The sequence below is a fragment of the Lissotriton vulgaris genome, chromosome 7 (genome assembly GCF_964263255.1).
Source record: "Lissotriton vulgaris chromosome 7, aLisVul1.2, whole genome shotgun sequence".
NCBI lineage: Eukaryota > Metazoa > Chordata > Amphibia > Caudata > Salamandridae > Lissotriton > Lissotriton vulgaris.
The window spans coordinates 1,667,733,749-1,667,757,503 of record NC_141695.1 but is presented as its reverse complement, the minus strand read 5'-3'; the positions used below and the strand labels follow the sequence as shown (position 1 = coordinate 1,667,757,503).

Here is a 23,755-nt window from a genome sequence, read left to right as displayed (position 1 = left end):
CAACAGGAGCGGCCACCGCTGCACCGTCTCTGTTCCGATTTGGCGAGTTCGACATGGCTGGACTGATATGGTAGTGTCACGTCTGTGCACTGACTAATACTTGCTCTTGCAGTGACCAATGCTTGTTTCGTGATTATTAATGCTTGTTTTGCAGTTATTAATGTTTGTTTGTTTTTTCTTTGCAGTTATCAATGCTTGTTTTGCAACTGTCAATGCTTGTTTTTTCTTTTTCTTTGCAGTTATCAATGCTTGTTTTAGATTCAGTCTTGGGATGCCTGACTTAAAAATGGCCGCTCATGCATTTGACAGGGATGTCCTTCAGAAGTGCCTGACTTCAAGATGGCCGCCAAACAGAAACTCTCATTTCCCACGAGGTTTGCTGCATTCATTCTTCCGATTCACTCGGTTCCATGCGGCACTCACGACTGCTACTTCCACGGGCAGCAGGGTTTCTTCGGCAATTCCCACGCTCCTTGGCCCCCACAACCATTCAGGTAGGCTCAGGGGTATGCTCCCGACTCGTTTCGTTGCACGCGTGCCGTCTCTCACGCATCGGGGGTGAGCCCCGATTTCAGCAATATCGGCGCTTTTCTTTCTGCTCTTCTTCACGCGCTCTCCACTCCTCAGAGCGTCACGGCAGGATCGGGGTGGGCTCCCGACTTCCTCCCTTATCACACACAGCTCGTTGTGCGTCGGGTATGCACTCCGGTTTCTTTTTGGCGCGAAAGTAGCGCTCAGTTGAAATTGCATGCAGCACTCGGCCACACTGGTTCAGCGGAGCTCAGAGCGATCAGCGAATCGCGGAGCGGGTCATTACCGCTAGCCTCGAGCTGCAGGCGGTGGCTTCGGTAGGGCACACGTGTCTCACGGACAACCTTCTCCTCGTGATGCCCAGGGACCAGACGCTTCTTCTAGGGTTCTGTGGGCGGTTGGCTACACCATCCCACCCTCGTCGCCAGTTGTCGTGTCTCGATACCAATGAGGACAGACAGTTATAGTTTTAGGTAAGGAGCTTTATTCTTTGCTTCCTTTGGCGCCCTGGTCCCTACCCTAACTGCCCTTTCCTTACGTGGCCCCTCCTCTTCCTCCACCCCGTAACTCCTCCCATCCCGACTACTAGACTGCTCACAATATCACATCCAGTGTTGGATAGCGTAGGGGTAAAAATTACTATTCCCACTCCAGAGGGTGCAACAGTAGGAAAAGCGTTGGATAGCGTAGGGGTAAACATTACTATTCCCACTCCAGAGGGTGCAACAGTAGGGTAAGCGTTGGATAGCGTAGGGGTAAAAACTACTATTCCCACTCCAGAGAGTGCAACAGTAGAGAATGCGTTGGATAGCGTAGGGGTAAAAATTACTATTCCCACTCCAGAGGGTGCAACAGTAGGGAAAGCGTTGGATAGTGTTGGGGTAAAAATTACTATTCCCACTCTAGAGAGTGCAACAGTAGGGAAAGCGTTGGATAGCTTAGGGGTAAAAATTACTATTCCCACTCAAGAGAGTGCAACAGTAGGGAAAGCGTTGGATAGCGTAGGGGTAAAAATTACTATTCCCACTCCAGACAGTGAACAGTAGGGAAAGCGTTGGATAGCGTAGGGGTAAAAATTACTATTCCCACTCCAGAGAGTGCAACAGTAGGGAAAGTGTTGGATAGCGTAGGGGTAAAAATTACTATTCCCACTCCAGTGAGTGCGACAGTAGGGAAAGTAAATACTTCATATATTAATACAAATAAATTAAATATTAATACCAATAAAAAATTAATTAAACGTAATTACCAATTTAACCCCTTCGATGCTGGTGACAAAGCCAGCTCGTCATGGGCATTACCTGCGCTCCGCGCATGACGAGCTGGCTTTGTCATGTAACGTGCGATTTTCGAATCTTCAGCGCGCAGCGGGAAAACCCGCTAGCGCGCATGCTAATCAATTAAAAATACAAATAAAAATTAATTATTAAAATTCATTACCTATTAATACAAATTAATTAGCAATTAACAATTAATTAATTAGCAATTAAAAATGAATTAACAATTCATTCAAAATCAATACCAATAAATAAATTAAAATATTTAATTAATTACAATTAAATTACTTCCCACCCTATTCCCCTATAAACCCGCAACCCGCTACGGGAAATACATTTATAAAATTAACATAATTATCAATAAACTAATTCATAAAAATGAATTACCAATTAAAATTAAATTAATTACCAATTAAAAATTATTTAGCAATTAATTCAAGATATATACCAATAAATAAAATAAAATATTTAATTAATTATAATTAAATTACTTCCCACCCTATTCCCCTATAAACCCTCAACCCGCTACGGAAAATAAATTAATAACATTAACATAATTATCAATTAATCAATTAAGTAAAATTGATTGCCATTTTAAATTTAATTAATTACCAATTAAAAATTAATTAACAACTAATTCAAAATAAATACCAATAAATAAATATAAATATTTAATTAATCATAATTAAATTACTTCCCAGCCTATTCCCCTATAAACCCACAACCCGCTACAGAAATAAATTACGCAAAAATTAAATAACATCAAATTCATTACTTAAAATAAATTATAAAATAATTTTACACTTTTCACACATATACTAACATACAAAACACTTTAAAAAATGTGATATTATTAAAAATTCAATATATTTAATACCTATATTATATTTTTCGATATTTTGACTTTCTATATTTATGAAAATCGATATTAAATTACTTAGATTATAAGGAAGACAATGACACAGACAGGGAACACAATGAGTCAGGGAATGTATCGATACAGGGAATATATATCGGGAATAAAGTAGCTCATACACAGGAATTACACTGACATTGATAGAAGGAATATGGGGTAAGGAATACAACGAGACATGAAATTAAGATACTGAGAGTGGAAGTACATTGACACTTAGATAAAGGACTCACTGACACTGTGACAGAAGGACACGCAGACACTGGGCACTCAAACATATCTGAAGAGGGAGCGCAATACATAAGGACAGGGAATACACTGATACTTGGACAAACCGGTAACCTGGGGCAGGGTATACAGTGTCAGGAACACAGGAGATGCAATGAGCTAGGAAAAATAATACACTGCTGCTGGTCAGAGAAAGCTGTACACTGAAATGTCACTATAGTACTGAAACAGGCAGGGACATCACAATAATGTGGTCATGGAGAGAAGGACATTGAAACTGAAACCGACCAGCACCGGGATAAAGCACACTGATTTGCACACTATGACTGAAACACAAGAACAATACAGATGTGGAGGAACACTTCAATGCCCATACAGAGCCTCCACTAATGAAGCTGGGGGCGGTGTGCTGAAATATTTTGAGAGGACTTTTTAAAATTACCTGTGGGCGGTCGTCGAGGGGTTTGCTTGTTATGTCCGAAATGAATACCAGAGAGTGCACCCCCAGTACCTGGTATCGCAGCTGACCAGCAGGAGTGGAGCTGTGGAAACCTGGGAGACAGTTCTAAGGAGCAGTGCCTATGACAGCCAGCTCCCTCCACTTTTCCCGAGTGCTGCGCTGCAGGTGGGATGCCTCAGCCGGCCTGAGGGAGAGTGTCTCATGGCATCAAGATATGGCAGAGGCAGCAGGACCTGGACACCAAAGCGCGGTGGAGGAACGGGCACAGGTGCGCGGCCCAAACAGGAAGCACATGCCTGCGCCATCAGTAGTCACCAGATTTAAGAGGAAGGTCATGGCTGAATGAGGCAAGTGTGGAGAAGGCAACCGGCCGATGGAGGGCTGCTGGAATCCACACGGCGGGTGCCTGATCAAAGTGAGGAAGCAGCGCGCCTGGTACAGCAGAGGCAGCAGGAGTTGAGCACTACAGCAGAGCAAACGAGCGGCAACTGGTGCACGGCCTAGAAAGGATACGAGCAAGGCCATGCTCCGCCTCGACAGAGGCACAAGGATTTAAAGGAGCAGGTCACCGGGACGAGTGCTGAGAAGACAGACGGCCGGTGGAGGACTGCTCGAATCCACACTGCTTTGTACTCGCCAATATTATTTAATTTTTTTTAAATTCTGACCATACTTTTGGTTACCTTCAGAAATTACCCGTATTGCTTCAAAGCACTGGCACGCTAAGCAGACCCATTTGTGAGGTTAAAGTAACATGGGTCTAAATACATTTCCAATAAAAATACATCAATCGTACAAGCTGGGTCCCTTGTTAGTGCTATACGGAGTCGGAGTCCGAGGAAAAAGAAAACAGTTGTCAAAGTTTGCATCGGGTCAGCGCCCTCTAGCCACAACACTCTAATAATTGTGTTCAGAAAGTGGCGCATTGCTGAAGAAAACAGTTGTCAAAGTTTGCGTCGGGTGAGCTCTTTCTGGTCACAACACTCTAATAAGGGTGTTCAGAAATACTGTATTGCTGATAAATGCTCGGCATTAAACTACAGATAGGAGTAGCGAGCGCCATTGGTTTGATAGCATGAGCAAGATAATTGAAAACAGATGGCGCTGCTGCTCGCTCCTGCAAGGGAAACGCCAAAAGTGCACAAGTGCCAATAGAAACCAAAGTAAAACATGCATGCGTTTAAGCAAAAGTCCTGAGCGATTGCAAAAGGTCCCCTCCTTAGCAGCGCTTGCTGGCTGCGTAGGCGAGTCCTAAAAATAGCGGGGTCGATAAGGTTTGGCTTTATAATCAATAGCTATAACTAGAGGATCCCTTAAATCCACTGTCTAGTGGAGATCCCAAAATTTGGCAGTACTTAGGAGTTTGATTGAAAAATAGTAGTACAGGAGGAACAGTAGGGTTTTAAAACATAGGGCTGTGGTATTCAAAACAGTATGTATGTTTTCCTCCAATAGAAATTGGGGATCAAAACTAGTTAAAGGAAATCACCAGATGTAACTCGGGACGATGGAGTCGTGAAATATTGTAAAGAATATATTTATTGAATTGAAAGTTAATCAAGTTCAATCGGGGTAAGTTGCTACTTATGAGATAAAATGAATAGGTATATGCTACATATTTTTAGGTTGATAACCTACAAAATAAACGGCTATCAGTGGAACCCTGTGAAATTTCGAACAAAGCTTACATTTCCAAAGTAAGTAATCTAGAAGGAAAAAATTGATAATCCATCCGGAATGGAGGACAGAAACCATTATATGTATTTTTTTATATATGACAAATAACATAGGTTTCATATTTGTAGGACCTTTTACCTAATGGATGGATATAATTTGAAGAAAATATCCTTAAATTAGAGCACGTGCACCATAATTTGGAGGGTACACATGCAGAAGTTAACCTAACCTACAAAGGCATTAATTGGTGAAATAGTAGGTTTTACTATGTACTAGATATTGATATAAACCGCTCAGTGTTATGAACAACACCTTAGGCGGCATTCGCAGGATTACTAGCCATAAAAAAATTATGTTTAAACACAATCATGTATAATGAAACAAGGTAGTGCACACTGAACAAACCCATCTTAGGAATGATGAATACTGTATTATCCTTCTCTCTTTTTTGTTTTGTTTTAAACAGTTTCAGATTAATTGGGGTTTTAAAGCAACAAAGAAATATGTGATTTACAAGTCCTGAAGAAAGCGGAGATAAAATCGCCAAAACGCTGCGTCGATACTTGTTTTATTTAATTTGAATCTTTGTTTACATTCATGCACAATTGTATAAAACTATTTTAAAAGTCATACTGTTTGATATATAGAACATATATGTGAAACTGGATATTGAGATGTGAATATGGATGTGATTCTGAATTATATGATAAAAAATCCTTGACGAGGTGAATCCATCTACCTTAGATTTTAACAAAAAGTGTTTTTATGTAATGTGTTACATGTTTTAATATGAATTTGATGTAATAAATTGATTTCAGTATGCTAATTTGTGTTATGTAGTTTTTTTGACTGAAGGTTGTGGTTCAGTGCATACTATTTGATTGACACTACTTTAATAAATTGAAGCACAGAGGGGTAATTTTTTGTGCATAACTTTCCTACCCAGTCCCTTCTGGCCTAACTGGGGAAACTCTCTTACTTTGTAAGCTAGCTTCTACAGCAGCCATCTTGGAAGAGGGTGTAAAACATAACAAAATTCAATAAAAGATGGCCACGGCATGCATCCACAACTGCAACCTTTGAATGTATTTAGAAGTATTTAGTAGTGTTTTTCCAAATACCTTTAAAGGTAGATGCCGTGGATGTGTCCACATCCGTGGCTGCTATCAGTGAATGCATTTTTGTTTATTTTAATAAACTCTGTTCAAAGATAGCTGCAGTGGCTGTACACAAAAAAATGAAGATGCCATCCACAATTGGGAAGGCAACATGACGCTGGATAATGGTGAACCACAAAAGTCTCTAAATAAACTGGGCTTAACCCCTGGTAGCTTGGCACAAAAGCAACCAGGCTTACCTTAGAGGCAATGTGTGAAGTATTTGTGCAGCATATGAATATAAAAAAGTATTTGACAACAAAATGACAACAATCCAATCAGTAGAACCGGAGTTATGAATTTTTAAACTTTTTAGAAAAATCTAGCCCCTAAAAGATCAAAGCCCCAACTGCCGACATCTAGTTGCATGAGATGGAGACAAACAAGAGAGGTATAGGATCAAAACACTGGGGGAGGGGTAGGAGAATGAAAGGGAGACAAGACAGTCCCTCACACGCACAGATTTAATAGCAGCATGGAACTATACATGAATCAATCTAAAATGTTGGGAGGCTTACATTCTCTTGGGTGAGACAAACACAAGAATAAAGAGGAAAACCATCGAATCAGAAGCTGGGAAGTGAGATAGACAACATAGCCAGGCAATCATGAGCAAGGCGATGAAAAAAATCCCACTCTAAGTGTATGTGTTGTATAGTAAACAATGGGTTTTGCCAACAGCTCACCATGTGGTCACTGTAATATTGGTTATTCACTGGGTGATCATGTGAAAATTGCCTATATGTGTGACACATGGGGGCACCATGTGAGATTTCAGGTCTGCACAAGCATGCCTATTTCTGGTGCATGAATGGCTATAGAAATGTGGGTAGTGATATTTGACACAGTGATCACATGGGTGCTCTCTGACACTCATCCTTGTACTCATGCATTCATTCATCCACCCACTAACTCATTCTTGAATTCACCCACGTATCCCTCCACAATAAAACACTAAACCAGGACACCATATGCAAGGAAAATTAAAAGAATAAAAGTAAGAAAAAGAAAACATTCCCCCAAATGATGTACTTACAGTGAAAAATGCAATTAAACATAGCAGGGGTGGCCTCTTTGCAAGGACACTATACGCATAGCATATTGTTGCTAAAAAGGACTACCACAGTTGCATTGTTTGGAAGCAACTTATTGGCCATATTAGAATGATAATTAGTGATACACTATGGACAATGCGATTCCATTGTTGCATCAATAAATGGGTCATGCCAACCGCCTTTGAATGATCATTTCAAAAGAAATAGCTCAGATATATGACATCCGACATAACTTTTCCCAGTGAACCAATACATCCATGGTCTTCATCATTAGCTTGTCACAAAACCAACTAAGACCCACTATTTTGAGTTTAAGCTTTTTCCCAAGGGAAACCATCAGGCATACATTAGGCATTAGATTTCCTAAAAGGCAACTAATCAGGTATACAGTCATAAAATTACAAATATATACAGAACTGGAGTTGGCAAAGCAAAGTAAAACACTCTGAAGTAGACTTAAATAGGTTTATCGCAGTGCAAATCTTCTACCACATTGTTGTCAGAGGGGCAACAATACAAAAGCATCTGCCTAGCACGGTACGCTGTGATTCTCCATGTAATTAAATGCCTGTCTACAGCCTGTAACCCATTGTACTAACCATCCATTCACAATGGCTTTTTTGCTTTAATGAATGTGTTTCACTGGTTTACTGCTGTTGTTGTGACATTAAATAAGAAACTAATCAGCTATACAGCCTTCAGTTGGCACATAACCATCCTAGTCCTGGTGTTTTGACCATCAACTTTACCACAAGGCTAAAACCGCAATACACGCGCTCTCCACAGATAAAATCTCGAATGGCGTATTGGCCAGTAAACACCTGGTGCCTCACTCTCAACAGTGCTAGAAATTGTTCTCCAGTCATGTAAACCCCTTATATGCAAGTGCTATCAGTTCATCCTCAGTGGTTGCCAGGGTAGTTATTCTTAGGTCTGTGTTTCCATAGGAAATGCCTTTCTGGTTTGCTCATAACTTTGGTGCTGTTTGATGAATTTTCACAAACCTTTCCAAAAATGTGCTCTTATTTCTTTAGTATCTCCATGGAAAGTGTTAGGGTGATCTGTGAAGTGGTGTACGAGAAAAAGGGTAGCCCCTAAATGCAAAATCCCCTATGCAATTTCCATTGGGAGTTTTGAAAAGTTCTACAGCCAAAAGGTCAGAACAGAATTACACTAAATTTAGCAAGAAGCTATATCTTGGTACAGAAGGCGTGCTTTTTGTGATTTGGTCTAAATCTGTTCAGTAATTTTTGTGAATTTAAGGTTAAAAAAGATTTGTATATGTAGACGGTGCTACCGAGGGACTCTCAGTAGAGTGCCACAAGCTCAACTTAAAAAAATAGAGCGTTCTGCTTGGCCTAGGAGGTTATTTCCCATTGGGCCATCTCGCTCCCGCAGTAATGAAGGTCGAGCAATCTCATGAACGTCAGGAAAGAAAATGTTGCAGCAACTGCCCGGGGCCAATCAACTTTTTTGTTTTTAAATTCATTTTTTTCCGATTATCCCAGAGTACGATCACACGATTGCAGCAAAACCATATTTTCTTACTTTTAAATGACCTTCCGGGGTTGGCCAGATCCCGGGGGTCAACTTATATAATTATTTCTGGAGGGAGTGTGCGTGAGGCCCTCCTCTTGGGCTGATTTCAGCCCCAGGGACCTTCTACCTTAGTGCTTGACATGTAAAAGGAAGGGGAGGGGTGCCACGGCCCTCATCCTCAAGTCACCTAAGACCCTGTTGATCCAATGCCCCAGGATTCTGTTTCTCTGCCCTCGAGAGTATCAGGAGGGAAAACGTGTCCCACCTGGCGGGAGCTTTGAAAATGCTCCCACCGAGGAGGAGCCAAGACGGCGGCCAAAATGGCCGCATAGACGCCCGGCTCCGCAGCTCGCCCTCAGCTCCGGCGATCTCCTGGCACATATCCTGTACCCCAGCCGCGGTTAATTGTAGCGGAATCGCGGGGGATCCCGACCGCGTTCCTCCGGCGCTCCTACCGCCTTCGACGGCCGCGCACTGCCGTCTGCAAGTTTCTGGCCTTTCCATCTGGGTGCGCCGGGACCTCGGGTAGCGCTACAGCCGCCCAGCAACGCGTCAACAACGGCCTCACTCGGCTGCCAGGTACCGGTGCCCGGGCAGTGAAACCGAAACTGCTCCCGACGATGCTCCTTGGACTCCTCGCTGCAGTGCGACATCGACCACTGTGGCGTGACACCCTGCTGGCGTCTGAGATTTGAAAAAGGGGCTCGAACGGAGGTGCAGATCGCCTCGGCACACATTGGGTCGCAATGCGGTAAGAGGCGTGTGGTGCTGTGTCCTCCGGGCTCCGGTTTATGTCGCGCGTTGCTTACTGCCGCTGAACAGCTGAAGTGACGGATTCCTCGCTGTGTGAGCAACGGGGTCCATAGGTGCTGGAAGTGCGAAGATAGACATCTGGCTGGTTCTTCTAGACTGGCGCGCTGAAGTGCAGGGTTTGCGGGCGGCTGCACCCATCACACGGCATACCTCCTCCCTGGCCGAGGCGCAACAGGACGCAGCAGAGTGTGCTACAGAACGAGACCCTGCCTTTGTCCCGATAGCTGCAATGGTCACCCCCCGGGTGCGCTGGACACTTGGAGCTGGTGCCGGGGAACGTGCTGGTACAGACTGCTACTGTGCTCCCCAAACTACTTACCTGCCGGCGGATGGATTGCCATACTATCATCGCCTTGCCTCTTTGTGGAAGTTGGACGTGCCCTGGGACACTGCTCCTGCAACGTCGCTTTGGTCTTTGTCTCTACCCGGGATGGCCCGACCTGCCACTGCTGCCTTGTTGTTACTACCTGAAAGCCGTTTTGATCGATTGCTGCCCTTTCTTCGTACTGGCCAGGGCTGATTCCTGATTACCTGAAACGACTTCTGGTGACTTTGGTGCCGAAGTGGATTGTTGTTCATACTGGAGACTGTTTGTGGTTGGGGTGCCCGTGGGTTGGGGCCCACGTTCCTTTTGAGTGGGCCTCTGCTTCTGAGCTGGGGGTGTACAAGGGGCCGGTGCTATGGCCCTCCTCTGCTTTCCCTCTTTTGGGGTTCTTCTTGGGGCGACAGGCATGCCTATTGGGGGGGGTGGGCCGTGGCCTTCCGCTGGTATGCAGGGTGGGGTTGGGGGATGGGAATGTTTTATGTTACCTTAGTTCTATGGCCCTCTGTCTTTTTCTCCTCTCTCTCTTTTTTCCTTCTTTTATATACTTTTCTGTTGTGGGATTGGGTTCTGCGTGATCAGGAAGTCTTATCCACTGTGTCTCAATGCGGACTGGTTATATTTGTAGCCTCCTGACTGTGGCCTATTATTTTCTGAGTATTAATTGTGATTCACTGTACCTCCTGATCCGTGCCCCTTCCGTGACGATTTCTAATTGCGGCTAGGTATGGTTCTGGCGATATTCTGCATAGTATTCTGACTAATCCTGTTTCATGAGAGCGGAACCAATGTGTTGTTTTTGATCTCCTGATACTAACTATCCTTCAGATTTAAATTGAAAATTAGACCACAATGCTCCTGTTTTTGATCCTGATGGACTTGCCTTGTTGATCTGTATTACATTCTTGAGCCTTCGGGCTGCGCGCATGACTGTGTATTTATCTTCCTGTCAATAAAGGTCTTCCAAAAATTAAAAAAAAAAAAAGAAAATGCTCCCACCGGGTAGAAACATACATTTGTTTGCAGGCAGGGAAACTCAGAGCATGTCTGTGTGGCAGGAGCATGTAAAAACGCCTGCTTCCGCCAGGCAGGAGCAATGGCGGCTTCCAATGTACCCTGAATGGGCGTATGCAGGGAGCCGGCGGGTCATTGGGGCACTGGGATCCCCCATCTACCCCTAACGTTGTTTGTTATGGGTGCTGCTGTCAATAACTGGAATATTGCAGTGTTCTGAACCTTTTCTGTGTGAAACTGTGACTGCTAATCAAAGGCTGCCGGTCTATTCTTTAGGAAAGTCATTTTGTTGAGAGAGCCACTTTATTCAGTTTTATTTCAAATCTCTTGCTGAAGCCATTGGCATTTTCCCCTCTTTACAGAGTTGTATATTGAACCATAGAGAAGTTACGATATAGCTGTGCATAGTCAGCGTTGTGGAGGTTGGCAGTTGTGCCAGTAGAGTTGCCAGTGGGTAAATGGTCCCATTAGGCTGTGCAGCCCATGAGGGGCAGCAAAAGGGGCAGGTAAGGGGCTAGACCTAGAGGCAGGGACTGACAGAAGATCAATTCAGCTAGAAAAGCCAGATCTAAACCACTCTAGAACAATCCTCTTGCCTCACCTTCTTAACAGAACCATATTGTCATTGAGTGCCAAAGATTCAGAAAGGTCAGCAGCACCAGCAGTCATTGTCCTTTTGAGGTTTTGTCCTGTTTTAAAGCGAGTCAAGAAAGTTTAGGTGTTTTGGGGAGGACTAAAAATTCAGACTGGAAACTGATCTAGAATGAAGTGTTGACCCAAAAAAGATGATTGAAATGAATGCAAAATTGATGATAAAGTGATAGGTGTCCTTAATGATCATGCATTTTGTGAAGTGCTCTAAACCCCTTTGGCTCCAGGCACTCGTATAATTTGGATAGACAGTAAGACATCATCTCAAAATAATTGTGTCTTTAAGGTTTTCCTGAATGAAGCAAGCTGTTTAGTCATCTTCCTCTGGTTGGGTACGCCATTTTGTATCTAACTTGCCAAAGTCGTGAAGGCCGAGTGGGCTGACCTAGTTCTTGGGTTCCACCAACATTTGTTTGGCACCGATTCATAATGATATGCAAAGCTCATAAGTAAGAAGTTTAAAGTAATCTGCTATAAATTGCTTTATGTGCCAAACTTACTACTTTTAACTTTACACTATCCTGTGCTGGCAGCCAATGTGTGGATCTTATGGAAAGGAACGATATGCCCTCAAAGGCTCTTAATGCAGAGTGATATATAATCTGAAGTTTGCTTAAATTCCTCATTGTTACTCTAGTCATTAATGCATTGCAATAGTCCAGCTTGTACTAATGCAATGTGGTTTAAAGAAGGTTACTTTTACGAGAGTGGCCCAGGCATCTTTCAGCCAAACTATCACTTCTCTGTTCTCCTTTCATCCCTCAACATATATACAAGTTTTAACCTAGAAGACATTTCCAGATTTGAGACTGGCCTGACCTCTCACTAAGCCATTATATGGATGTTTTAATCAGTACTGGTTCAAAGGATGCTTTTGTTGGTGATGTGTGAATGTGGTACTCAAACTCTGCTTTCATACAGAAGAATGAATTGGCCTAGTTTGTTTCTTAGTGGCAGGCGTCAATTCACCAAATTTGCAAGGTAACTGAAGTGGTATTACGAAAACTTTGAACTCTAGTGACATTGCATGGTTGGCCTCTTGTCTGTCCTTTAGATAATCAATAGCTTCCTGTTTCCTGCTAATGGGAGGGAGATTGGCAAGTAGTGAAAACTAAAGAGCCCTCCTTATTCTCTGTTTGTGCTGCTGCTTTTATGACCTCTGAGCCCTGGGGAAGGAAAGTGCCAGGAGTACTGAAGTACCTATTGCCCCCCATAGGCACTGGCAAAAATAATCTGAGGTCTTGAGAAGCAGGAAGGAAAAGAACATGGTGTTACAATGAGAAAGAGAATTAGGGAGTAGGTAAGAAAGACGTTATACATACAACATGTGAGAGGAATGCCAACGTCATGTCATGTGATGGTGCCAAGATTCACACAGTAATGTGCCTGCTGTTGGGTTTACACTTACGGCCTGATTACAAGTTTGTTGGACAGGTTACTCCATCACAAACGTGACAGATATCCTGTACGTCCTATTACGAGTTCCATTATGTTCCATTGGATATAATGGAACTCGTAATATGGCGGACAGGCTATCCATCATGTTTGTGATGGAGTAACCCGTCCGCCAAACTCGTTACCAGGCACATAGTGGAGTGTCTTTACCTCTTTTGCATCCCAATGGCCATAGTCTTCCAGCTGTCTCCTGAAGCCCTCATTTGGGTTGATGCCCGGCCGCAGCACCTTGACTGCATCCAGCACCTGCTGCGAGCCCAGCCCAGTCACCGTCATGATGTATGCTGCCACAATGGTGGGACTTCGTGAAATACCAGCGAGGCTGAGGAAAGAAGGAAAACTGTGAAATTTCCATCGTCACCATGAACTTCACCAACATCCACTTTTCACACCCAAAAAAGCCCATAACCACCCAACACTATTCCGGTTCTTGCTGCCCTGTGTTATACCACCAGTTGCATGTTAGTTAACAAGTACTTTCTCTTGTTACCTGCCACCTCAGGGTTACTGAGGCACTCAGAATAAGGCTTCTTTTCACTTGCAGTCCTTCTATCACCTGTGTTTAGTGTGACATAATGATCTTATACCATTATAGCCTACTGCTGAAGGCCACACCAATTGCTAAAGGTCCCCCGTCAAAGTTAGAAGCTCAAGCCGCAGGCGAGGGCCTATAAAGAGGGAAAGGGCTTTTAATGACCAGTATAGTCTGAAGCAGAGGGCTATAAACTACTTAAACACTCCACATACTGAGGACAGAATGTTTTAAATAAAACAGCGTGAAACAGAAAGACAAGAGATGGCGTCCCTTCATTGAGATCTATTAAAGAGGTTATTTCAGACTTTCCTGTGCTCTTCCTTTCCTCATGGCTCAAGTCAGCCAAAAGAGAGGTATGGGTCAAGGATAAAACTAGTGGAACACTCCACCTACTGGGGGCACAATCTCTGTATTGATTAAGCCTTGTCTTTAAGAAGCCTCAATGAAGTCACTCTATGTCTTGTGACACTGAGAGTTGCTATATTGTTTCTGTCTAGCATTGTACCTATGGTAAGATTAAAATCCTTAAACTAAATGTATTTTTTCTTTATATTGAATAGCCTATGTCGAGTTAACAATGGGTAGACAAACATTAATTAGTAGCACAGATATCTTAATCTCGCTTATATTCACTGTATCGCTAAAACATGTTGGTCATGGCGGAGAAACAACTCTTAAAAATCGAGCTAAATACTACCAAGTCAATTGACCAAAGTGATCTTCCTTCTGTATACAGCTGTGTTTCGCATCAAGAGGAGCATTAAAAAAGGTTTAGAATCTGGTCCCATTAAGGATGGTATCATCTGGGGTCCGAACAAGACCAGAGAGCATTATTTGAGTTATAACATCTTATTTTTATTGAATAAAGTGATTTCACACTCCTCATTATACTCCCTCTCAAATTGCAGATAGATGAAGGGAAATCTCTTAAACTCAAAAAGAATAATAAGACGGCCAATCCTTAGAGAGATCGTAAGTTAAAAATCCAAATACAAGGGGGGGGCGTGGCTTAGCGGGCGAAGATGGCGGTCGCAGCCTTGTAGAGCTCTCGCCGGCCCGGACACAATTTGCTTATTTATCCTGGCCCCCGAGCCTGTTAGTTGTACCACCTGTGTGGCGAGTGTCTCTGGCGGTACCCGGGACTCTCTGGAGTGCCGAGCTGTCCTCCCGGGCGATCCAGTGAGCTGGGGTCATCAGCGGTGCAGTGTGGCCTGGTGCCCGTTGGCGGAGCCGGGACCTCGATTTTCAGGTTGCCGAGCGGAGGACCGGTGGACAGCGGCCGGTGGACGGACCGGCCGGGCGATACTCCGGCTCAGGATTGAGGCACCGGGAGTCGGTGGGGCTGTGGCGGTGCCCTGTGGTGCCGCCCTACACATCGGGGAAGCGCCCAAAGCAGCGTAAAGACACTGAGGCCTGTGCAGACCTCGGGCAGCCGGGGCCTCGAGTTTCGCGACCCGGAGGTTGGCCCCGGGCCTGGATTGAGGCGGATCGGCGCTGGTGGCACCAGGAGTTGGTGGGGCTGTGGCTGTGCCCCGAGTGGCCATCCGGTTCGTGGAGGGGGTGCCTGAGGCGACGAGGAACCACTGTGGCCTGTGTGGACTGCGGGCGGCCGGGGCCTCGATTTCCGTGCCCGAGGACTGGCCCCGCACCTGCACTGGAGCAAACCGACGGCGGGAGCTGTGTGACTGCGGCCCTGGTGTGGGGCAGTGTGGATTGTTGGTGCGGCTGTGCCCCCCCCTGAGGCATCTTGTGGGCCGATGAGAGACCAGCGACAGGAGTGCTGCCCGGAGACTCATCGTAAACAGTGAGTGACTCTCCTGGGATTGCCGAACTGTTGGAGCCGGCTGTGGGGCAGCGGAGGTCGCGCGCTGGAGTGGGCCACGAGACTGGACACACGTGGTGGCCGGCGCAGTGGGTGCAGACCTGGGCCGGCTCAGAATTAATTTGTGTCGCATAAACTGGTTCGACCGGAGAGCCCGCCTGCAGTCGGAATCCGTGGAGCCGCGGCCGCCTTCCCCCGGGGGTTGAGGGGAGCCCCCAGTGCTGATCGGGGTTGGACACCTTTGGCGTTCTGAGGAGCACACGCAGACGCAGATACCTGTGGTGTAGTGGAAGTGGGACTACGCGCAGCAATGACCAGGGGAGGTGGCGGTCCGCCCAAGCAGGGTCCCATTGACAAGTTTACAGGGCCCAGTGGAGGGCCCGGTACATCCAGTGGCGGCAATGGAGCGGGCCGGACAACGCGGCGTCATGGCGGCAATCACCCAGTCCAGGGACATGCTGGACGCCAAGATTGGGGCAGTGGGCGCGGATGTAACTCTATTGCGCCAGGGTCTACGGAATGCGGTAGCACGGATCACGGAGACAGAATCCAGGATCTCGGTGGTTGAGGATGACGTTGGGACCCTGAAACGGAAAATGGCGGAGATGGAGCACGTCCAATAGAATCTCGCGTCTCGAGTGGAGGATGCTGAAGGGCGCGCACGCAGGAATAACCTCCGCTTTATAGGGTTTCCAGAGAGATGTGAGAAGGACGATATGGAGCAGTTCCTGTCCCGGTGGCTGGAGAGCTGGCTCCCGCCGGGGGCTCTCTCTATTTGCTTCGTGATTGAGCGTGCACATCGGGCCCTAACACAGAGGCCGCCGGAGGGTGAGCGTCCCAGACCAGTCATTGCCAGACTTTTAGGTTTAAAGTATTTTATTAAGGCATAAAAAACACGGGGAGGGGAGCAGGAGGTCAGGCAAGCATACAATACAAGAGGCAAAACGTTGCAGCGAGTCAGAAGAAGAAGAGGGAGGCAGGGTGCCCCAGAGGGTAACAAGGCAAAAAACATAAGGCAGTAAGTCACTGTAAACAACCCCCCGTAGGCCCCCACTCCCTAGGCAAGGCCAAGCCAGAATAGCGCTCTGCGACACAGCAAAGGAGAAGCACACCATACCACCAGCCCCTCGACCCCAGAAAAGGAGAAGAAAGAAAAGCAAGGAGGAAAGAAAAGAAAACAACACCCCAACATCCGCGTCCGAAAAGCAGCATTAGAAGCATATAACCCCACTTCCCGCCCCCAGCCCCCGGTCCCCAATCCGCTCAATCACTCCGCCGCTGGCGCCGGCGGAGTCAGCCTAAGGAGGCGCAAGTACCGTGGGCACGTTAGCTCGCGAAATTCCGTGGACAGCAGTTCCAAAAAGGGATGCCAGAGCTCCTCAAACTGGTCAACATTCCCAGCCACCGTTAGCGATATCTTCTCCATACCCAGTACCTGCCAGAGCCTATGCAACCAACCAGTGATAGAGGGGGCAGTGGGGGTGCGCCAAAGGACAAGTATGTTCTGAACGGCTGAGCCTAGCGCAATCGCAATCTGCCTGCCCCTGCGGGATTTCAGCGGATACATCAAGTCATTGGGGAGGCCAAGCAAGACATACGCGGGGAAGCGCGGGAGCTCAATCTCAAAATGCCTATCCACCTCATCTAAGACTTCCTTCCAGTAGGCCGACAGCACCGGGCACTCCCAGAGAATGTGCGTGAGGGTGCCCTCCTGTCCGCAGCCGCGCCAACAACCCTTATCGCCCAGTTTGCGCATCTCGTAGAGCCGCTCCGGGGTGTAGTACCAATAGGTGGACACTTTAGTGAAGGTTTCCGTCAGCCCAGTGTGGTACGCAGAGTGCCTCGCCCGATACGCAATCTTGTCCCATTCCTTGTGGCTCAGGGTCCTGCCCAGTTCCCTGTGCCAGCGCTCTCTCCCCGGGTTATGGTAGTGAAACGGCGGGGGTTGGAGAAATTTATACAAATCAGTGATGAGTTTGGCGTCCGAGGCCCGGGTCACCAACCATCGCTCATAGGGCGTAATCGTACGGGCGGCGACGTCACGCACTGAGGGTTGAAGAGCCCAGTGGCGGACTTGCATGTAGCGCAGTCTGTCCCCCTCCGTCAGGCCAAACTCCTGTCGGAGCTGCTGGAAGGGGAGCACGCCCTCCGGCCCGTAGATCTGGAAAAGCGCTCTACATCCCGCACTCACCCAGTGGGAAAAGGCCCCCGGCTCCAGACCCGGAGTGAAGTCCGGGTTGCCAGCAATGGGAGTGAACGGCGACGGAAAAGTGGTGAGCTCCCGGAGCTCACACACCGCGTCCCACACTCTTAGCGGGACCCGGGTGATAAAGGAGGCGTAGAGATTAGGCGGGCGGTGAACGCGCCGCAGGAACGGGACCTCCTGGAGGGTACGGCCCGCAACTGCCTGGTCTTGAAAGAGCCAGTGTTTGTCCGATTCCCACCGGCTCCACTCCACCAGGTACCGGAGCTGCGCCGCCTGAAAGTACTTCCGGAGGTCCGGGACCCCGAGACCTCCCGCCTCCGGGGCAAGCATGGAGAGGACCCGCTTCATCCGAGGCTTACGGCCTTGCCACACAAAGCGAGAGATGTCTGCCTGCGCCTGCCGTATCCAGCCCACGGGGGGCTGAAGAGGTAGAGCGCGGAAAAGGTACAGGATCTGAGGCAGTATCGTCATCTTCACCGCCGCAATACGGCCCAGCCACGAGAGTAGGCCCTTGTTCCATCGGCCGAGTTCCTCCTTCATCTTCTTGCCTAGAGAGGAATAGTTAGCTGCGACCATGGCAGGCAGGGTGGGAGCAAGCAAAATGCCCAAGTAAGGCACCGTGGAGGAGGACCACTGCAAAGGGAAGAGACTTTGAAGGTCCCGTCTGGTGTCGGCAGAGAGCGACACATCCAGTGCAGCCGACTTGGTCATGTTCATTTTAAAGCCCGCAACGCGGGCAAAAGCGTTCAGCTCCTGGACGCAGGCAGGGAGCGACCGCCTGGGGTCATCTAGGGTCAACAAGACATCGTCCGCGTATAAGCTGACAGTGTGTGTGTATTGCCCCATCTTCACCCCAATGGCGTCCGGGTTGTCGCGGATCCTCTGCGCAAACGGCTCCATATAAAGGGCGAAGAGGAGCGGCGAGAGAGGGCAACCCTGTCTCGTGCCGCGCCCAATGGTGAAGCTGCTGGAGCTGTGTCCATTGACACGCACTGACGCCGACGGTCTCCTATAGCAGTTAAAGACCATAGTGCGGAACTTCTCGCCGATTCCCAGTTTCCCAAGGACCAGCTCGAGGTATGGCCAATGAACCCTATCAAAGGCCTTCTCCGCGTCGACCGATAGCAGCATCCGCTCCCCCGGGACGCGTGAGGCCTTTTCCAGGACGTGCGTCACTCTCTTCGTGTTGTCGACCGTCTGCCTACCGGGTACAAAACCGGCCTGATCAGCCTCCACCAAACCTGGTAAGTGTAAACCCAGTCTGGCCGCCAAGATTCCGGTGTAAAGCTTGAGGTCCACATTTAGGAGCGAAATGGGCCGGTACGAGCCGCACAAGGTCCGGTCCTTCCCCGGCTTGGGGATAACCGACACAGTCGCCGAGAGGAGGTCCGGTGGGATGGCGCCCGGTTCGGAGAAGGAGTTGAACAAGCGAGCCAGGAGCGGAGCAACAGTGGGACAGAAGGTCTTGTAGAACAAGGCCGTGTAGCCATCCGGGCCCGGGGCTTTGCCATGCTTCAGCCGTGCGATCGCGGAGATGACCTCCTCCATGTGAATGTCCCTCTCTAGGTGGTCCGCCTGGGAGGGGTCCAAGGCCGGGAGGGCCACGGATTCCAGATAGGCCTCAGCCTCTCCCGGTGGGGAAGAGTCTGAAGCGTACAGTGCCTCGTAAAAGGATCGAAAGGTATCGGCCACCTCCGCGTCACCAGAAACCGGGATCCCATCCACTCCCACCAGCTCCTTCACCACATTGCGTTGCTGCACAACCCTAAGCCTATGGGCCAGGAGTTTACCGCACCTGTCTCCGCCGGTGTAAAAGGCATGTTTCAGGCGCAGCGCTGCGTACTCCGCCCGATCTAGATCCAACGCAGAGAGGAGTTTTCGTGCCGCCTTCAGTTGCTTCCAAACCCGAGGTGCCCCCGTCCGGCGGTGGACCTGCTCAAGCTCCCTAACCTGCGCCGTCAGTTCTTCCCTCTTGTGCTGGCGTTCCTTATTTTCCGCCGAGGAAATGGAGATAAACTCTCCCCTGACGACTGTTTTCAAAGCCGCCCACTGTGTAGCCAGGGACGTGTCAGAGTTGTTATTGTGGGTCAGGTAGTCCTGGATGACCTCCTCCACTCGCTTCACCACCGATTTCTTATGGAGAAGCGTGTCCCGAAGCCGCCACATCCCTCTCGAGGGGGGGGGGCGCCGGCCACGCAAAAACTCCGGAGACCGGTGCATGATCGGACAGAGACAAGACCCCGATGTCCGCCGCCATGGCGGCCGAGCGAAGTGGGCCGCTCACCAAAAGATAATCCAACCGCGAATAAGTGCGGTGTGCGTGGGAAAAGTAGGAGTAGTCCCTATCGGTGGGATGCATGGTGCGCCAGAGGTCATGCAGGTCCATCCATGAACAGGCGGCTTTGCTGTTGGCAGACATGGACAAAGCCTTCGACTCTGTTAGTTGGACGTACCTCTTTGCACTCCTGCCCCGTCTCAACCTGGGCCCGGTGTTTTTGTCGTATCTTAAGCTACTGTATACTGACATCACTGCCTCGGTACGGGTCGCTGGGGCGATCTCCGAACAGTTTCAGATTGGTCGAGGGACCAGGCAGGGATGCCCATTGTCCCCATACCTGTTCGCCCTGGCTATGGAGCCCCTGGCCTCTTGGGTGCGCATAGATGCACAGATGCGAGGGTTTGTGTGGAGTGGGAATCTAGCGGACAGAATTGCATTGTATGCTGACGACGTCCTCTTCTTCCTTACGGATTTGCAACGCTCCGGGCCCGAGTGCTAGACATTATGCGTATCTTCGGAGAGGTTTCTGGCCTTCGGCTGAACCTGCACAAGTCCACTCTGTGGGTGCTGGGAGGTGGAGTCATAACGGACCCCTGGGCGGCAGGACTGCGGGTGGCGTCCGACAGGCTGAAATACCTTGGTGTGTTCCTGTTGGAATCGGCGACAGTTGCTTGGGAAAGCAATACTGTGCCTGTATGGGAGCGAGTTCAGGCTGATACCAAAACGTGGTCTAGAATGCCTTTAACCATATTCGGCAGGTCTGCAATCTTCAAGATGGTAGCACTCCCACGCCTGCTATATCAGTTGCAGAACTACCCCTACCCCGTCAGCCCGCAGTGGTTCCGACAAGTCAACTCGGTGCTGGGCCGCTTCCTATGGGCTGGAGGAGCGGCCAGGGTGGCGCTACGGACATGCTTCTTGCCCACTTATTGTGGTGGCCTGGCCACCTCCGATCTGCTGTCTTATTACCAGGCCTCTCAACTGCTTATTCTTAATGAATGGTGGTATGGCGACAGGGGGGACCCGGCCTATGGTTTGGAGCGCTCGCAAATGGGGGAAAGTACACTACACACAATCTTATACTCAGCCAGGCTGCGGCGGTCGTTACCGTCTGTCACGAAAGTGGTTTTTGCTGTCTGGAGACAGGTGCTGCGCAGAATGGGCTGGTGGGGAAAGCTGACGGCAGAAACGCCACTGTGGAACAATGGACTGCTCCCGGAGCTTTCTACTCTGGCCGGGTTTGATGGCTGGGAGGCCATTGGGATCTCGTTGCTGGGCCAAGTAATGTCCGGAACTACCCTCAAATCGTTTCAGGAGCTCAGCGCGGAGTTCCACATGCCTCAATCTCAATTCTTCCGCTATTTACAACTGCGTCATGCACTGACCCCCAGTATCGCTCACTTGGAGTCTCTCCCTGAGTTTAGTCCGGTTGAGGCGAAGGTCTTTATGGGAGACCTGGGGGATAAGAAGGTCTCCCGCATCTACCAGACACTGGTTACTCATTGCTCCTCCTCATTGCTTCCCCTTCGGGCAGCATGGGAGGTGGATGTGGGTCCTCTGGATGAGTATGATTGGAGGGAGGCCCTGGAGTCCCCGCGAGGGGCTGCTATCGCAAAGCGGTTTCGGCTAATTCAATTTAAATATCTTCATAGGGCCTATTACACCCGAGAGCGACTGTGGAAGGCGGGACTGATTGAGTCTCCGGAGTGTCTGCGCTGTGGGGCTGCACTGGGTACGCTCCTGCATACGGTGTGGTCGTGTGCTAGACTGTCTAGCTTTTGGAGAGGTGTATGGGGCTGCCTGTCCGAGGTCCTGGGTTGGGATCTTCCCCGTACTCATCGGCTGGGGCTGCTCCATGTCATGGAGGGTATCGGCGGGAACATATACAAGCGCCACTTACTGTTGTTGGGACTTGTTGTGGCCAAGAGAGATCTGGCCCGGGCATGGAAGGGAGAAAGAGCCCCCCCCTTGTCTGCATGTAAGGCTGGCCTGGATTACTACATGGGGCTCGAGAGACCGGTGTTTGAGGCAAGGGGATTCCCCCGTAAGCATTTTAAGATCTGGAAGTGGTGGGCTGATTATAGGGGGCTGTCATTGGATCCCCCAGTAGAACGAGAGGAGGACGTATGAATGAGATGTGTCGTATAGGCCTGAGTTCTGTGGCATACCTGTCACATCGCACCCAAGTATTGCCTGCAACTTTTTACACACGTGCGTGGGGTGGGTGGGGAATTGGGGGGGGGGGTTTGGGGGGTAGTGGGGTAGTGGAAGTTGGTGGGGTCGGGGTGGGATAAGGGGTTGTTCTTCTTGGGCTTTTCTCCTCTTATTGATCGGACAATTGTGCATGCATTATAAACTGCACCATAACTGTTGGTGGTGATCTCCTGATTGTGGAGAGCCACAATTTTACTCTGCTTTAACTGCTCAATAAAATCAGTTGTGAAAAAAAAAATCCAAATACAAGTAGAGGATATAAGAAAATACACATGGATTTTAACTCCATTAATTAGATCTAATAGATGCAGGCTTGCATTATGAAAGTGGACTGAATAGGTTATGGGCAATGTAAAGAAGTGAAAAAGGAGACTCAAAAGGTCACATTTGCTTCTGGTAGTTGGACACTAGAGAAAGATGGAGGGTGAAGGGGATCCCTCAAGTTTTAGAATGCCAATCTAGCTGTGGTACGTTGATAGAAGATACAATTAAAAAGTATCTGTTGCGCAGAGATAATCTTAGAAAAATGGATACTGGAAAGAGAGAAGAATGTATCACAGCAAAAGTGATTTTTGTATAGTTTGGCAAATTGGATATTAACGATTTAATTTTAAGGAAAAAAGTCCTTTAAAAATCCCTTAGTAAAGGAATATGATTTGTTTATCTGGATTTTTCAAAGAACATGAATGTTGTAAAAGATTGAAACATAAAAGTACCTTGAGCACTCCACTAGCCTCAAAAATATTTTTGATAATAGGCAATGTGGCAAGAGCTTGTAAGGAATCCTTCTGAATTTCATCTAAATCCTCCAAGGAAAAGGGGACACTTTCAGTATGAAACAAGGTACTGCGTAGGCACTTTCTAGTGAACTAGTATGATTACAGAATATTGTTGTTTCAGATCTGAATTTATTATACTTTTGTACATTTTGGACAGTGAATCATTGTTATAAAGCAAATGTTCTGGATAAAGGTTTCAGCCTTGGACGATGCTCTCTTTTGAATGATGCTAGACAAAATAAATGTCTAGGTAGCATAGTTAAGCAGCGGGTGTGATCTTTTTAATTATTTTTATTTTTCATTATTATGATGATCTATTTAATGACTTGAAGATGTTAGAGGTTTTGTGCTTGGACATTTTGAGGATTTATTCTTAATGAAAGCCTATGTTTTGCAGTGCAAATCTCATTCGGCATGCTATCGGGAGTCCCAGGGCAGCAGGGTTTATATAAAAATATGCATTTCCATTTGTGATTTGACTTTCGCCACTAGTGAGTTGTGGATTGATTTTCAGCCATTTTTGCCCAAAACAAAAGGCATTGTTTACCCCTTTACTCTAAGCTCTGGTCTGTCCTGGTTGTGATTTGTGGCCACCCAGCCCCTGTGATAGTTGTAGTCTTTTGTATTAGCACAGTGACTGATTCAACTGATGAGCTGGATTTCTTGACAAGCAAGTCAATATCAGTATGTTTTTGATCTCCTAAGTTTCTATGATTTCTGTATTAAAATTTGAAACCTGATTTGCAAGGACACCTGTCACAGCTCCCTAAAAATATTAAGTTATTTTTAGGCTTGTCAAACACTCACCCCATGTGGGGGTGAGTGTTTG

At 47.7% G+C, this 23,755-nt stretch overlaps 1 protein-coding gene across 1 annotated transcript in view; it reads right to left on the bottom strand.

Moving 5' to 3' along the window:
* Positions 1 to 23,755, bottom strand: part of DUSP15 (dual specificity phosphatase 15) — a 100,498-nt gene that overhangs the window by 26,821 nt on the left and 49,922 nt on the right. Inside the window, exon 6 of the mRNA XM_086932683.1 lies at positions 13,243 to 13,414. Coding sequence (XP_086788809.1) covers positions 13,243 to 13,414 — 172 coding nt within the window. The remainder of the gene's footprint in view (positions 1 to 13,242; positions 13,415 to 23,755) is intronic.